The sequence below is a fragment of the Schistocerca americana genome, chromosome 3 (genome assembly GCF_021461395.2).
Source record: "Schistocerca americana isolate TAMUIC-IGC-003095 chromosome 3, iqSchAmer2.1, whole genome shotgun sequence".
Taxonomy (NCBI): domain Eukaryota; kingdom Metazoa; phylum Arthropoda; class Insecta; order Orthoptera; family Acrididae; genus Schistocerca; species Schistocerca americana.
The window spans coordinates 470736302-470753238 of record NC_060121.1 but is presented as its reverse complement, the minus strand read 5'-3'; the positions used below and the strand labels follow the sequence as shown (position 1 = coordinate 470753238).

General features: G+C 42.6%; 1 protein-coding gene across 1 annotated transcript in view; it reads left to right on the top strand.

The window, feature by feature from the left end:
- Positions 1-16937, top strand: part of LOC124607270 (elevenin-Vc1-like) — a 328738-nt gene that overhangs the window by 233946 nt on the left and 77855 nt on the right. The window contains exons 2-3 of the mRNA XM_047139548.1: positions 8951-9053; positions 12866-12952. Coding sequence (XP_046995504.1) covers positions 8956-9053; positions 12866-12952 — 185 coding nt within the window. The 5' untranslated portion in view covers positions 8951-8955. The remainder of the gene's footprint in view (positions 1-8950; positions 9054-12865; positions 12953-16937) is intronic.

The window sequence follows — 16937 nt, the reverse complement described above, 5'->3', positions numbered from 1 at the left end:
CAACTGGTCGACAGTGGTCTTGATTAACGAACAATCGCGGCTCCTGCCTACGTGATTTTGGTTTGGTTGGGTTGGGTTGACTTAGGGGAAGAGACCAACGACACCGGTCGCATCGGATTAGGGAAGGATGGGGAACGAAGTCGGCCGTGCCCTGTCCAAGGAACCATCCTGGCATTTTCCTGAAGCGATTTAGGGAAATCACGGAAAACCTAAATCAGGATGGCCGGACGCGGGATTGAAACGTCGTCCTCCCGAGTGTGAGTCCAGTGTGCTAACCACTGCACCACGTCGCTCGGTAGTGATTTAGGGAAACCAAGGAAAACCCAAATCAGGATAGCCGGAAGGAGCAACTCCATCCTCCCAAATCTTATATCTGTGTCTTATTGGGTGCAGTGTCCAGCCGGCCGAAGTGGCCAAGCGGCTCTAGGCGCTACAGTTTGGAACCACGCGACCGCTACGGTCGCAGGTCCGAATCCTGCCTCGGGCATGGATGTGTGTGATGTCCTTAGGTTAGTTGGGTTTAAGTGGTTCTAAGTTCTAGGGGATTGATGACCTCAGCAGTTAAGTCCCATAGTGCTCAGAGCCATTTTCCACTGTCCCACTCGTTTGGTCTCCATTGTACTCTCCATGTTCTTTTCCAAAGTAATTTCAATCGTCTTCACCTCCAAGACAATGAACTCATCCCTGAAAACTACGTTATTTCCAACTATAACCAATACAGAAGTTAAAATCTTCTGGGTAGTCAGGCTGCGTCATGTTTCTTCAAATGATCGCCGCTTCGACCCCTGTGCTGCGATCTTCTTCAGGAACTTGTGGTGTCCACTGTAGATTGAGCAACAATACTCCCCATCTCAAATGAAGGTCCTGACTCACCCTTTACTTGCCTACCTCGCATCCCACTCATCTAACACCTGTATCCCACTTACTTATTCTTTTGAACAGATTCGTTCGGCTTCCCTTTCCAACATCCTCTCCAATGCTTCCCTTGTTTCAGTTCCTATTAAAACACAGATTCCAGGAGCTTTTATTACGTTCTCCAATACCTCCCCTATTCCAATTTCTGTTCACAATTACATCACTCTCTTACTGCAAAGACTGTACATCGCACCATCGTCATCTTGTCATAGTACTGAAATTACCTGTTTTAACCTCTTAAATGATTTTATAATACGTTTTAAAATTATGTAATCAAAAGGCTGAAGAGGCGCTGTTGGGCAGCTAGCTCTTCACCCCCAGTAGGGAGAATGTAAATAATAGTTGACTTATAAAACACACAAGCAGTGTCGCTGATGAAGTCTGTCTGCAATTGTAGCAGTAAAGTCAGTAGTTTTGTCACACAAGGCGTGGTCTCACAAACCCAGAAGATTCCGTCCGCAGATATATATATATATATATATATATATATATATATATATATATATATATATATATATATAACGTTTGACGTTCATATATATATATATATATATATATATATATATATATATATGCATCAGCAATTGATATCTGATGAACGTCAAACGTTTCTAATATTACGTTTGTCAGATAGTTATCGATGCATTTGTTCCTAATAACGAAGGCTCATCATTGACAAATATTTGGCTATTCGTCCGATCCTAACGACCTGGACGACAGTCGACTTACGAAAGCCGTGGCTACCTGATGACGTTCCAAACAATTTACCATGTGCAACGTATTATCATTCACACAAGGGAGGAAAGTCACAAGAATGTTGAAGTTAACTAACACATCTATTGGAAAATGTCTTTCCATGGGGTGGGAGGCCTGCTTATTATTCTGCCTCAGCTATTACCCTGCCGGTCAAAATGTACCAGCTACATCACCTGAGATGTGCTACACTTTATGTTAATGTAGAATCAGAGCAGCAGATCACACCACATCACATCTAAGATGCACCACGAAGGAATTATCCGAACAGTCGGTAGATGTGATGTAAATGCACATACAAACAAATTATTACAAGTTCAGAAAAAAGGGGATGATTTATTGAAGAGAAAGAGCTTCACAAATTGGGGAAGTCAAGCGGTTATTCGACTTGGCATTGACTGATAGTGCTGGTGGATGTCCTCCTGAGCGATATAGTGCAAAATTTTGTTCAACTGGCGCCTTAGATCGTCAAAATCCCGAGATAGTTACAGGGCCCTACTCATAATGCTCCAGAAGTTCTCAACTGGGGAGACCAAGGCAGAATTTGACAGCTCGAAGACAAATAGCAGAAACTCTCCCTGTGTGATGGAGGGCATTATCTTGATGAAATGTAATGTTGTGTAACGAAAGGCAACAAAACAGGACGTAGACTTTTATCGATGTACCAGTGTGCTGTAAAGGTGCCGCGGATGACTACCAAAAGAGTCCTGCTATGAACAGAAATGGCACCCCAGACACCACTTCCTAGTTCTCGGGTTGTACTGTGGGCAACATACAAATTGGTATCCCAACTATGTCTGGGGCGTCTCCATATACGTCTTTGGCCTGAATCTCATAGACTGGAACAGTATTGCCTTCAGTCATGAGTTCCGTTTCGAACTGAGCCCCGATGACCAGCAAAGAGGTGCCTGGAGACGGCCCAGACAGCGGTGGGATACCAACCTGACTGCCGCCCGCCATTTTCTTTTTTTTGTTTTTTTTGTTTTTTTGAGTCATCAGTCTTCTGACTGGTTTGATGCGGCACCGCCACGAATTTGTCTCCCGTGCCAAACCTCTTCGTCTCACAGGAGCACTTGCAGCCGATGTCCTCAATTACTTGCTGCATGCACTCCAATCTCTGTTTTCCTCTGCAGTTTTTGCCCTCTACAGCTCCCTCTAGTGAAATGGAAGTACCTTGATGTCTTAACAGATGTCCTACTATCATGTCCCTTCTTCCTTGTCAGTGTTTCCAACGTATTCCTTTCCTCTCCGATTCTGCGCAGAGTCAGTCCACCAAATTTTCAACATTCGTCTGTAGCACCATATCTCAAATGCTTCGAGTCTCTTCTCTTCTGGTTTTCCAACAGTCCATGTTTCACATCCATTCAATGCTGTGCTCCAAACGTACATTCTCAGAAATTTCTTTCTCAAATTAAGGCCTTTATTTGATACTAGTAGACTTCTCTTGGCCAGGAATGCCTTTTTTGCTAGTGCTAGTCTGCTTTTGATGTCCTCCTTGCTCCGTCCGTCATTGGTTATTTTGCTGCTTATGTAGCAGAATTCTTTAACTTCATCTGCTTCTTGACCATAAATCCTGATGTTAAGCTTCTCGCTGTTCTTATTTCTGCTACTTCTCATTACTTTCTTCGATTTACTCTCAATCCACGTTCTCTACTCATTAGACAGTTCATTCCATTCAGCAGATTCTGTAATTCTTCTTCACTTTCACACAAGACAGCAATTTCAGCAGCGAATCATATCATTGATATCCTTTCACCCTAAATTTTGGTTTCACTTCTGAACCTTTCTTTTATTTCCATCGTTGCTTCTTCGATGTACAGTTTGGACACTAAGGGCGAAAGACCACATTCCTGTCTTACACCCTTATTAATTCGAGCGCTTCATTCTTGGCAGTCCACTTTTATTATTCCCTCTTGGCTCTTGTACATATTGTACATATTGTACTGTGGGCAACATACAAATTGGTATCCCAACTATGTCTGGGGCGTTAGCACCAAATCTGGCGCCTTAGATGCTCCTGTGAGACGAAGAGGTTGGCACAGGAGTGAAATTCGTGGCGGGCCGCATCAAACCAGTCAGAAGACTGATGACTCAAAAAAAAAAAAAAAAAAAAGGCGGGCGACAGAATTTCGAACAACTTGCGCCATTTTACATTGTCGAAGGCTTTTTTCATGTCGACAAATTTTATGAACATGTGTTGATTTTTCTCTAGTCTTGCTTCCGTTGTCAACCGCAACGTCAGAATTGCTTCTCTGATGCCTTTACGTTTCGTAAAGCCAAACTGATCGCATCTAACACACTCTCACTTTTCTTTTCCATTCTTCTGTATTTTATTCTTGTAAGCATCTTGGATGCACGAGCTGTTGAGCTGATTGAGCGATAATTCTTGCACTTGTCAGCTCTTTCAGTCTTCGGAATTGCGTGAATGATATTTTTCCGGAAGTTAGATGGTATATCATCAGACTCATACATTCCATACACCAGCATAAATAGTGGTTTTGTTGACACTTCCCCCCATGATTTTAGAAATTCTGGTGGAATGTTATACATCCCTTCTGCCTTATTTGATCTTAAGTCCTACAAAGCTCTCTTGTTCTGATTCTGGTACTGGATCCCTCATCTCTTCTAAATCAACACCTGTTTCTTCTTCTGTCACATCAGACAAATCTTCCCCTCATAGAGGCCTTCAGTGTACTCTTTCCACATATCCGCTCTCTCCTCTGCATTTAACCATGGAATTCCTGTTGCACTCTTAATGTTACCACCCTTGCTTTTAATGTCACCGAAAGTTGTTTTGACTTTCCCATATTCTAAGTCAGTCCTTCCGACAATCATTTCTTTTTCCATTTTTCACGTTTTTCATGCAGCCATTTGGTCTTAGCTTCCCCGCTTTTCCTATTTATTTGACTCCTCATCGACTTGTATTTCTGTATTCCTGAACGTTTTTGTACTTCCATCTTTCATCGATCAACTGAAGTATTTCTTCTGTCACCCACGGTTTCTTCGCAGTTACCATCTTTGTACCTATGTTCCCCTATCCAACCCGCCATACGGTCCGACAACCTGGACTGATGGTCTGGGTGCCATTTCATTCAATAGTATGACTCCTTTGGTTGTCACCCGCGACACCCTTACGTCACAGTGATATGTCGACGATATTCTGTGCCCCGTTTTGTTGCCATTCATGGCAAGCTATCCTGAGCTTACATTTCAGCAAGATAGTGCCCGTCCGTACATGACGAGACTTTCTACCACTTGTCTTCATACTTCCTAAACACTACCTTGGTTTTAAGGTCGCCGGAACGCTACCCTGTTGATAACGTCTGGAGGATTATAATTAAGGCCCTGCAACCATATCGCAATTTTGACAATGTAACGCGTCAGTTGGACAGAATTTGACACAATGTCACTAAGGAGGACATCCAGCAAGTCAATTAATCAATGCCAAGCCGAATAATTGCTTGTATAAGGGTGAGAGATGATCCAGCGCATTATCGACTTGCTCAATTTCTGAAGCTCTTTCTCGTGGCTGAATCATCCAATTGTTTTCAAATGGTAATCAGTTGTTTGACTGTACATGTACACCACATCTACCAATTTTCGTCCCATTCGGATAATTCGTTCGTTGTGCGTCGCAATTTTTTTTTCTTAGAGTGTATTTAAAGGCTATTTGTACGTAAGTCTTATCAGGAGTGATATAACACTGTAACTGCATCGTCGTTTATAGAAGCGAGGTAAAGCCACGCTTAGAGAAAACACGATCTTTTTCGTTGAAGGTAGTATCCGCTACGTCGTTGTTGGGTTCGGAACAAAGTTGTGACTAAGTAATTTAAAAGTAATTTGTACGTAGGCCTTTTCAGGCTTGATATAGCACTGTAATAGCTTCGCCATTTGTGGAAGTGAGATACACTCACGCCTGGAAGATAACATGATCACTTACGTTTAAGCCAGTGTCCGATACGTAGTTATTTGTTCAGGCCGGAACAACGTTGTGACCAACTTTCACCGGTTTCGTGAGATATACTGAGGCATTAAGGTAGGATCCCTCTTCTTTCCTCAACGTATTGTGTCAAGGGTAATCTGTGTCGTGCGAATGACTTTCATTGTAGCGTTTGTGTTGCTATGGCTAGATGTTTAGGAGGAGGGAAGGAAGGCAGTGATAAGCTGTGGAGGAGGCAGAGAGACCGATCCTTTCCGATGGGACTGCCCTGCTTAATGTCGCTATTCGTAGGGTGAATTACTTGCCCTCACTCCATAAAACATAGAGGCGATCTTTGGGACACCTGGTCGCAATATTGTGAAGGACTGAAGGTCATCAGATTTCTTGCTCTCGTCAGCGAGATAATAATGACGAACCGTATCTCACGTCACCAGATTTCAAACCGGATGTCTCAGTAGAGAGCAGAGATGTATTGGTGTCCTTTAGCGACCTTAGGTACGAATAAGTACCGCCTGAGCTTCGGATATGTCGGGAGGAGGATGTGAAAAACTAAGTCACTGTCGGAAAAACCAACAGGAAGCCATAAAACGTAGCCCTGACCAAGCCATAGATTGTACTTCAAATTCCTTTACAACCTCAAATGCAGACTGCAGCCGGCCGCGGTGGTCTCGCGGTTCTAGGCGCGCAGTCCGGAACCGTGCGACTGCTACGGTCGCAGGTTCGAATCCTGCCTTGGGCATGGATGTGTGTGATGTCCTTAGGTTAGTTAGGTTTAAGTAGTTCTAAGTTATAGGGGGCTGATGACCACAGCAGTTGACTCCCATAGTGCTCAGAGCCATTTTTTGCAGACTGCAACGAGGATGTCGGTTAATAAAAAAGGATTTCATGTAACTGGCAAAAATCGTTTATGAAGTACAGTGATTGGTAGCCAAGTCTGCAGGTTGGGCCACTATTTTTGGCTAGGAACGGCACTCGTACCAAGTCCTCAGTACGTTGCAAGTGCCAGTCATGGTCAGGCGAGTGTTCTGTTTGCTGTTCTTGCATTATGCCAGAGACACGTAAACTAGAACTTGGGCACATTGTTGATGTTCGTATGATGGGTGCTACAGTAAGTAAGAGAGCCGAAGTGTTTGGTGTTTCAAGTGTCAGCGTATAAAAGATCTACACCGCACACAGGGAAAGTGGAAAAAAAATCATCTGGTAAATCACAACGCGAAAGAAAGTAGTGTTGGGTGATAGTGACCGCTAGTCATTGAAGAGGATCATGACGAAAAGCAGGACAACAGCTGCAAAGGCCACTACGGAGCAGAAAATCGTGCTCGCGAACCCTGTCAGCGCGAAAATAATACGAAGGCTCCATAAGCAGAGAACAGCAGGGTGAGCTGAAATTCCAAAACCACTCAACAGCGATGCAAATCCCCCCCCCCGCGCAATGGAATGGAGAAATTGTACAAAATCATTTGATAGGATGAATTTTGTGTCACACTGTTTACAACTTCTCGCCGAGCTTACGTCCCAAAGTGAAGCATGGCGGGAGTTCGGTGATGATTTGGGCAGCCATATTGTAGGTTTTCATGGGCCCCATGACTACTCCACGTTATGCCAAGTATTATGCCATTACTTCCAAGGATTATGTAACCATTCTGGCTGATCAGATCCATCCCACTGTGCAATTTTTGTTCCCCAATGGTGAAGCCGTGTTCCAAGAAGCCAGGGCACCTGTTTACGCAGCTGGCATCATCCAGGAATGGTTTTGTGAGCACCAGGATGACTCTGGCATCTCCACTGGCCACCGCAGTCACCAGATCTCAATATTATTCAGCTTTTGTGGTCGACTTTGGAGATAATGGTGCGTGGTCGCTGTCCACCTCCATCATCGTCACTTGAACCTGCCGCCATTTTGTAGCTAGAATGGTATGACTTTTTTCACGATAAAATTCAATCATCAGTTGTAAATAAATTTTTATTGTGCCTTACTTGTTTCGAAAAACTAATTAGTCAAATTTGGAAGCTTACAAAACAGAGATATTATAAACCTTCACGCCTTGGCTACACATTTATAAGAAGTGTAAAAAGTAACAGAAATGTAACCAGTATTGTTTTATCAGATGCCAATATCTTCTTCACAGACGCATAATGCCATGGTATATTCAGAAATATACGTAATGTACCAGATTATTTTAACCAATGATCGACAGTTTACAGTAACTGAATCGTATCTATATATCTGTTGTGCTAGCGCCAAGGAAGGTATATAAAAGTATGCGTAAAAGATATAGCCAAAGTACGTAAAGAAGTTGTATGTAATACATTTGAAAGAACATACACATAGTTCTATCACATAAAAGAAATGGGCTAATTTTCACATTTTATAAGAGATGATACACAATCAAAATAGTGTAAGTTTTTTAAACTTTTGAATTTAGGTAGTAATGTTAGGCCTATATATTTCAAATTCTTCTAAGAGATTAACCTCTTTCAACGATATGTAAAATTTCCATGTTAAGCAAAGATGGAGAAGGAAGTGTGTGTTTTCTCTGTTTTGACATGTTCTGCAAAATTTGACTTCTATGAATTATCGCTGTCTTTGTTGAGCAAGTGCTCAGAAAAGCGGATCTTAAATACCCTCCCTGTTTGTCCTATATAAAAACTCGGACATATACGAGTATATCATAATACTCTCTTTAAAACCATACTGGACCTGTATTTATACATTTCGAGAAGACTGGAAGTTTTTTTGAATGCCAACGGTTTTCCCAACGTGTAATGTGTTATGTTTATGATGTTTTCAAATTTTTGTCTCCCCTGCCCCCCTGTATATAAATATAATGGCATAGAGAAACCTGTTACTGTTATATTTCTTATTTTTTATTTTATTTTTTGGGCAATGACGTTTATAGTCTTATATTACTGATTTCAAGTGGACGTAACCTTCATCTTCAGGACATTTTATAGCATTACGATCTTAGGTTCTGTGAGATCTGTGAGTGTAAAAATGTAAATGCTAACATATTTACGAAGCAAATAAATAAAAAAAATCGCAAAAAAAGAATTCACATGCTACAAAAATGGTAGCTGGTATGTAATACGCACGGTGAATATAGGAGATTCTTAGCCCTATTCAAGCAGTACACTTAATTCACGTGACCGAATTGTCGTAAGGCACACTTTTTTTACTTTTGTTGACAGGTTTCAGCCACTTAAATGGTAATTCTGGTGCACTTGGTATCGCAGACCGCAGAGAAACTCGCTGTTAAGCCATAAGCAATATGTAAAGGTCGTTCTGCTCACGCGGTCTGCGGTGTCACTCTGTGGGATACTAACAAGTGCCTATGTCCGCAGGTACAATGACGAAGACACAGCAGCTGAGCCTGCTGATGATCATCGTGTGCGCCCTCTGCCTGGCCATCGGGAGCGCCAGCGGGCAGAAGAGAGTCGACTGCAGGTCAGTTACGTCACTGTCTTACCTCCAGGCTGCCTGTCCTCATTTTATACTCTTTATATTCCTAATTCGTTTCAAAAATCTTTCGAGAACAATTGCTTTCGTTCTCGATCCTAGTGTTACCTATAAAAAGGCACAAAATTTTGAACAGTAACATGAGGGAAGCGATTATCTGAAATGTCAAATGAGAGTAAGGCGTCTCCTACCAGAGGAAGTTTCCACACACGTAGCTACATCCGAGAAATATAAAAAACAAAGTACTGTTACAAAATTTTTTAATATAAAAATGCCCTCCCTACGTTGTAGATAAATGGAAAAAAATCGCAAAGTGTACATATATTAGGCATACTATTAACCAAAACCAGAGTGGCCAACTTGTAGATAAAATTCTTTTATTTTTCAGTCTCGGGTCGCGCAACTGTTGTCATAACCGGTTTCATTCACATACAAAATCAACAGACTATCTGTTTGGAAAGAAAAAAAGAACAAGGTAAAATGCTAAGGAAATAAATTACAAAGTCAAGTGAATTTCTGAATACAGCTGGAAACATTTGAATGCGTTGCATAGGAGCTCGTCAGAGTAAAACTGGACAGGGCAGGAGAGGTGCTCGCAGTATAAATGTGTAAATGCTCTTTGATTGGTCCAGCTGAGGACCACGGTTAACTGCTTAACAGAATAAAGCTTGTTACTCTTCACTTTTAAACATAATGTTAAACATATTTACAATATAAAATTTATTGTAATACAATATACCGTTTCCAAAGAAGTATGTGACACACAAGAGCTTGAAAAAATAATTATTTTGTTTTAAGCTTGATTCTAAATTGTTTTTGAGGAAATTTATCAGTGTTACAAAGTGATAACTTTAAATTTCAGTCATTAAAGTATTCGAAAAGTTCAGAAAATACAAAAACACACATCAACAAAAGTTCTGCATCACCCCTATATTTCGAAATTCATGGCACAGAAAAAAATGGCTTTGAGGCATGCGTATGTATACATTTTCAATGTGTCCAGTTCTCTAAATAAAACGACTGAATCGTCTGTTTCGCATGGGGCTTTTTCACAGCACTCCTGGTCAACGTCGGTACGTGATGGAACGCTCCCTTGCTTGGATACAGGCTTGAAACCGTCTTGAAAATCATCAACGAGAACATCAAGTCATCCCTGGTCCAAATTGCCCACTGCTCAGCGGCAGTTCTGCGTGCAGATTACGTAGTAGTTGTCGACGCCTATAAAAAGGTCGATCCAACACATATTTAAATGGGTTCACGCCTGGGGAACAGGCAGGCCACTCCGTCCTCTAGAACCTAACATCCTGAAGGAACGTTACATAAGAACAGCGCGATAATCATGTCGATTATCATTCCTCAAGATGAAACTGTCGTCAAAATATTAGCGATAAGGTCGCACTATCGGTTGCAGAATCTCGTTCCTGTAATGTAAATTAGCGAGCTTGTCCTCAATGTACCTGCTGTACACGGTGGCCCCACGTAATGCCACCCCAGAACATCACTCCACGACCATTTTGTTGCAGATGTGGACAATGTATTTGAAGTGTTCAATATTGACTTGTTGCTCCAAACACGCTGTCTGCGTTTATCACATAGAAACAATCCGAGTATCACCCATAAACAACACCGGATGCCAATCCTGGGGTGTCCATTCTGCACGATTTCTTGCCCATCCGTTACAGAGTCCATGGTGTAGCGGTGCATGATGTGGTGCTCGCCGTGGACCCGGGAACGGAGATTCGGAACATCAATCGTCTAGGTCAAATTCACTCCTGCAGCGCTCAGTCCACGGTTCCTTCCGTTCAAAACTCGTGCACTTGTCGAACGTGGACGACCTGTGCGGCTTAAGTCGTCAACACTGTCAATTGGAACCGATTCCATGTGAGCACCACATCACTTTGACTCCGGTGCCCACGTCGAGCAGTTTCTCTTGTTTACAAGCCTTCTACCCATAACGTGATGGGCGTCTAATCATTGGTCGCTATTGTCCTCCATGACATAGTCGATTTACACTCTACTGTTCCACAAACGCGTCTAATGAAAGCAAACTGGTGCTTTGCTTTCAACAACCGATTCAAGTGCGGCCCGCAAATAGAGCTGGTGATTCTTGTGGGTATGTTTACAAATAACGCCAGGGGTTACCTACTGATCGTTGCATTGGCAGTCACGATAAAAGCACAACTGCGCGACATATCAAGGTGAAGCAACACATTTGTCGATGCTGCCAATACTTTGATTGTCCGCCATTGGTATCTGAATGATCAGCACGACGGAATCTCATACCTAATGGCCCGGGTTCCATTCCCAGCTGGGTCGGAGATTTTCTCCACTCAGGGATTGGGTGTTGTCCTTATCATCATCATATCATTCCCATCGACACGCAAGTCGCCGAAGTGGCGTAAAATCGAAAGACTTGCACCAGGCAAACGGTCTGCCCGATGGGAGGCCCTAGCCACACGGCATTTCCATTTCCATCGTTTGATTTCGTTATGCAGAAGAGATGTCTGTCTTTCACTTTGCGCGCGATAAGAGCAGCATGCATTCATAAAACTTGACTAAACAGACATCTGGAAATATCGGCGCAGGAACGACCTGCAAAGCCTCCTGACAAACCCAGTCAAGTATATCGGAACAATGATGGTTCGGGACTGGAAACTGCTCCAGTAACGTACTCGGGAGACTCTTCGGAATCAAGTTTTTACCATGTTGGAGAGCATTAACCGGATCAACATATTTGTAGCTCCCTCGTCTTCTCTAACTATCGTAGACTCAACGAAACATTGGACACATTTATGGTGGATTTTCACTAAAGATAAAAGAAGCAACTTTTATTTTAAATTTCATCAATTATAAATTTCTTTCTTGTCTCTATTCGCAAAAGGAAGCAGTTTTTCACACATCCCAAGAACCACAACAGTTCTAGATCATAAGAATTCGTTGTTCTCATATGAATAGAAAAAACTGTGTAATTTATTTTAAGTTTCCCAAAACAGAAGACCCATTGTTTTTAAGATCGTATTTCGCTATACTTTTCAATAATAAAGAAAACATTGCACAGTTAAGTCTTGCTTTTACTTTATCATTACAGTTTTCATCTCAATATAATGAAATGATCAACTGCAAAATTTGTTGATCCAAGTGAATACTTGTCCAGTATGTAACACAAGAATTTAATTTCCGAAGATAAATCCAGCAACCAATCACATTAAGTGTTGTTTACAGCAAAACTGTTATCAATTTCGAGGGCTTGTGAGTATAATGTCCTCCCCTACCTCAGTGGCATTAGAATATTAAAAGAATTGCTTACATGATTCGAATATGAGGCTTCATTTATCAAGTATGTTATCATGTTGTTATTTTGAACGCGACATGTCACTTTATGATATCTGCGAATGTAAAGGAACAGTGCATAAAATTCATTGATGTACAGGGTGGGCAGCTATTCTTGAATAATCGAGGGCAGAACAGCATTTAAATAGACATATTTTGCGTTTGGGTAGCAACACAGAAACAAACAGGTATCTACTGACTCAATAAGAAACGTGATGACATACGTATTTCTTGGCCACAGAGAAACACAGAGGCCTCCAAGATGGAGATCGTAACTGACACAAGAGGCTTTCAGTCTCCTGATACTAGGTTGCTCGAATGGCTACTTTAACAACTAGATATTACTACTTTTCATAGATAGTATTCACTGTCCTTGATGTTTGTTGCTCGGAAGGTTAGTTGTAGTAGTATGAGAAGATACATGTGGAGTACATGTTGACTTTTGTAACTGTTAATCTCTTGTTCCTCAGGATGTACCCGTTCGCACCCATCTGCCGAGGGATAATGACGAAGAAGAGGGATGTGGACAGCACCGGCGTAGCATCTCCCACGATCCAGTGAGTACTCCTTGGGCCGCCCTAATTTCTTCGCTGCAACCACTCTGGTTTTTCTGCACAACAGCTAAACGCTGATGTGAAGCCAGTACTTTCATACAAACGAATTTACATGTGATAGTTGTGTGCAAGTATATATAAAAAAAGAAATTAAGGTGAGTGTGATATAATTGTAGGCATGTGCACTCGATGCAACAGGAAAATAAAAATAAATAGACACTTCGTAAGTTACACTTTGCAAACTTATGAATGTACTTAAAGTAACATTAGCAGTGGGACATCGATTAAGTCAACATACAGATCGACAATTTTTATGGAGTAGTCGTCAGGTTCAGATCATTAAAAAAATGGTTCAAATGGCTCTGAGCACTATGGAACTTCTGAGGTCATCAGTCCCCTAGAACTTAGAACTTAGAACTACTTAAACCTAACTAACCTAAGGACATCACACACATCTATGCCCGAGGCAGGATTCGAACCTGCGACCGCAGCGGTCGCGCGGTTCCAGACTGTAGCGCCTAGAACCGCTCGACCAACCCGTCCGGCTCAGATCATCTACATCTACATCTACATACATACTCCGCAATCCACCATACGGTGCGTGGTGGAGGGTACTTCGTACCACAACTAGCATCTTCTCTCCCTGTTCCACTCCCAAACAGAACGAGGGAAAAATTACTTCCTATACGCCTCTGTACGAGCCCCAATCTCTCTTATTTTATCTTTGTGGCCTTTCCGCGAAATGTAAGTTGGCGGCAGTACAATTGTACTGCAGTCAGCTTCAAATGCTGGTTCTCTAAATGTTCTCAGTAACGATTCACGAAAAGAACGCCTCCTTTGTTCTAGAGACTCCCACCCCAGTTCCTGAAGCATATCCGTTACACTCGCGTGATGATCAAACCTACCAGTAACAAATCTAGCAGCCCGCCTCTGAATTGCTTCTATGTCCTCTCTCAATCCAACCTGATAGGGATCCCAAACGCTCGAGCAGTACTCAAGAATAGGTCGTATTAATGTTTTATAAGCGTCTCCTTTACAGATGAACCACATCTTCCCAAAATTCTACCAGTGAACCGAAGACGACTATCCGCCTTCCCCACAACGGCCATTACATGCTTGTCCCACTTCATATCACTGTGCAATGTTACGCCCAAGCATTTAATCGACGTGATCATAAAAGGAAGTGACACTAGCCTGCGCAACGATGTACATAAATAGTGCACGAGCACTGGATAGATTCAATATTGATGCCAAATAATGATATTTCTTTGGATCAATCAAAATAAGTGATTATGAATGAAAATAAAATTTCATTCTTCTCGCAATATACAATGAAGAGCCAAAGAAACTGGTACACCTGCCTAATATCGTATAGGGCCCCCGCGACCACGCAGAAGTGCCGCAACACGACGTGGAATGGACTCGACTGATGTCTAAAGTACTGCTGGAGGGAATTGGCACTATGAATCCTACAGGGCTGTCCACAAATCCGTAAGAGTAGGAAGGCGTGGAGATCTCTTCTGAACAGCATGTTGCAAGATATCCCACATAAGCTCAATAATGTTCATGTCTGGGGTGTTTGGTAGCCAGGGGAAGTGTTTAAACTCATAAGAGTGTTCCTGGAGCCACTCTGTAGCAAATCTGGATGTGTGGGGTGTGGCGTTGTCCTGCTGGAATTTTCCGAGTCCGTCGGAATGCACAATGGACATGAATGAATGTAGATGATCAGACAGGGTGCTTACGTACGTGTCATCTGTCAGAATCGTATCTAGACGTATGAGGATTCCCATATCACTCCAACTGCACACGCCGCACACCATTGCAGAGCCCCAACCAGCTTGAACAGCCTCCTGCTGACATGCAGCGTCCATAGATCCATGAGATTGTCTCCATACCCGTACACGTCCATCCTCCAACCAGGCAACATGTTTCCAGTCATCAACAGTCCAATGTCGATGTTGACGCACCCAGGCGAGGAGTAAAGCTTTGTGTTGAGCAGTCATCAAGGGTGCAAGAGAGGGCCTTCGGCTTCGAAAGCCCATATCGATGATGTTTCGTTGAATGGTTCACATCCTGACAGTTGCTGATGGCCCAGCATTGAAATCTGCAGCAATTTGCAGTAGGGTTGCGCTTCTGTCACGTTGAACGATTCTCTTCAGTCGTCGTTGGTCCCGTTCCTGCAGGATTTTTTTCCGGCCGCAGCGATGTCGGAGATTTGACTTTTACCGGATTCCTGATATTCACGGTACACTCGTGAAATAGTCTGGCGGGAAAATCCCCACTTCATCGTTACCTCGTAGATACTGTGTCTCAACGCTCGTGCGCCGACTATAATACCACTTTCAAACTCACTTAAATCTTGATAACCTGTCAAGTAGCAGCAGTAACCGATCGAAGAACTGCACCAAACACTTGCTGTCTTATATAGGCGTTGCCGACCGCAGCGCCATATTCTGCCTGTTTACATATCTCTCTATTCGAATATGTATGCCTATACCAGTTTCTTTGGCGCTTCAGTGTATTTATATTCACGTACCAAATGCAATTAGTGTTTCTTGTAAATTTTAGCTAAATTTCCCAAACTTGTAAATATAGCTGATATATACGACTAAGTGGAATTGTTGCATCAGTGCGACAAAACACAACCACGAACTGGATATACTTCTATTAACCCTCGAAACGCGTGAGTCAGCATGTGCCAGCAGTACAAGAGCATTGTCTGTACTATCGGATATTGATGCATCGCAACTGCGAAAAGAATTTGTAACAAAAGTGGATTGTCCAGTGCCTCGCCGAGATGGGCACACCAGTTCCCGACAGCTCACTGAAATGAACTACCTTCTGATGTGGCCAGTGGGCATTTTGGATGGGTACCATCCGGTTACGCCGCACGCTGTTGACACTTTTCATTTTTCCTTTATGGCAGGTGGGACAGGAGGTGTTTTGGCGTTGAGTCCCCGATCACCAGACTTGGCGCCAATGTCCTGGATTAAATTCGAAAGCTCTCCGCAGTGTCTCATGAAGTGAGGACCCACAACACTGTTGATGGTGATCGTCCATCGGATGGGACGTTATGCTCGGCGGCTCTCTTGGTGCTCTTCAAGAGGAGTAGTCTATTTGCCGGCACAGGGCTCATCCTATGCCTTCTCTCCTCATCTCCACAAGAACATGACACTACACTACACACGCACCCATTACAGTCACCTACACTTAACATAGACGTTTACATACACAATTCTCACACAAGGAGCAGGAAAGTTGCCTGCGGGCGCGATGTATAAGGAAAACCTTTCCAAATAGGCGGCTGACGTTCCCTTCTGGGTCTCCTAGTCATTCATGCCACACGACTTTACTTTATTGTAATATTTGAAATTAAATGAAGCATTAACTCTTTCGAAGCTAGTAGATTCTTCCTTCAATGGTTCAACAGTGTGCTATATGCTAATCATACCGCACATAAAATGAAAACAGCAGAGAAAATCAGACAAACAATAGCACCTACTTTAACGTAGTATATTGAAAGCATAGTAGCAGAAAAAAAATTAAATCAAAACTGACTCAGCTTTGAATGAACACGCGGTAGTTTCCAATATGCACTGTGACCATTAATTCGTGTTGTTAATTTTAAGCAATCTTTCAACGACATTATTTCAAATATAGCTTTGTTCATAGCAATCATCATCTTAATGTTATGTTAAAGTGATTACTTAATCATGTTTGCTGAATAAACTGTCTTTAGTATGATCATTTTTGATGACTTATCGGTTGCGTGCAGCTAGTAATTCCTAGTTCACTGTCCGTTTAGAGCTCAAAAGACAAGTCTACAAAGAATTAAAAGTTCTTAGAAGATTCTTACTCTTGAGCCTTTGGATCATGTCGCCGGCCGGTGTGGCCGAGCGGTTCTAGGCGCTTCAGTCTGGAACCGCACGCCCGCTACGGTCGCAGGTTCGAATCCTGCCTAGGGCATGGATGTGTGTAATGTCCTTAG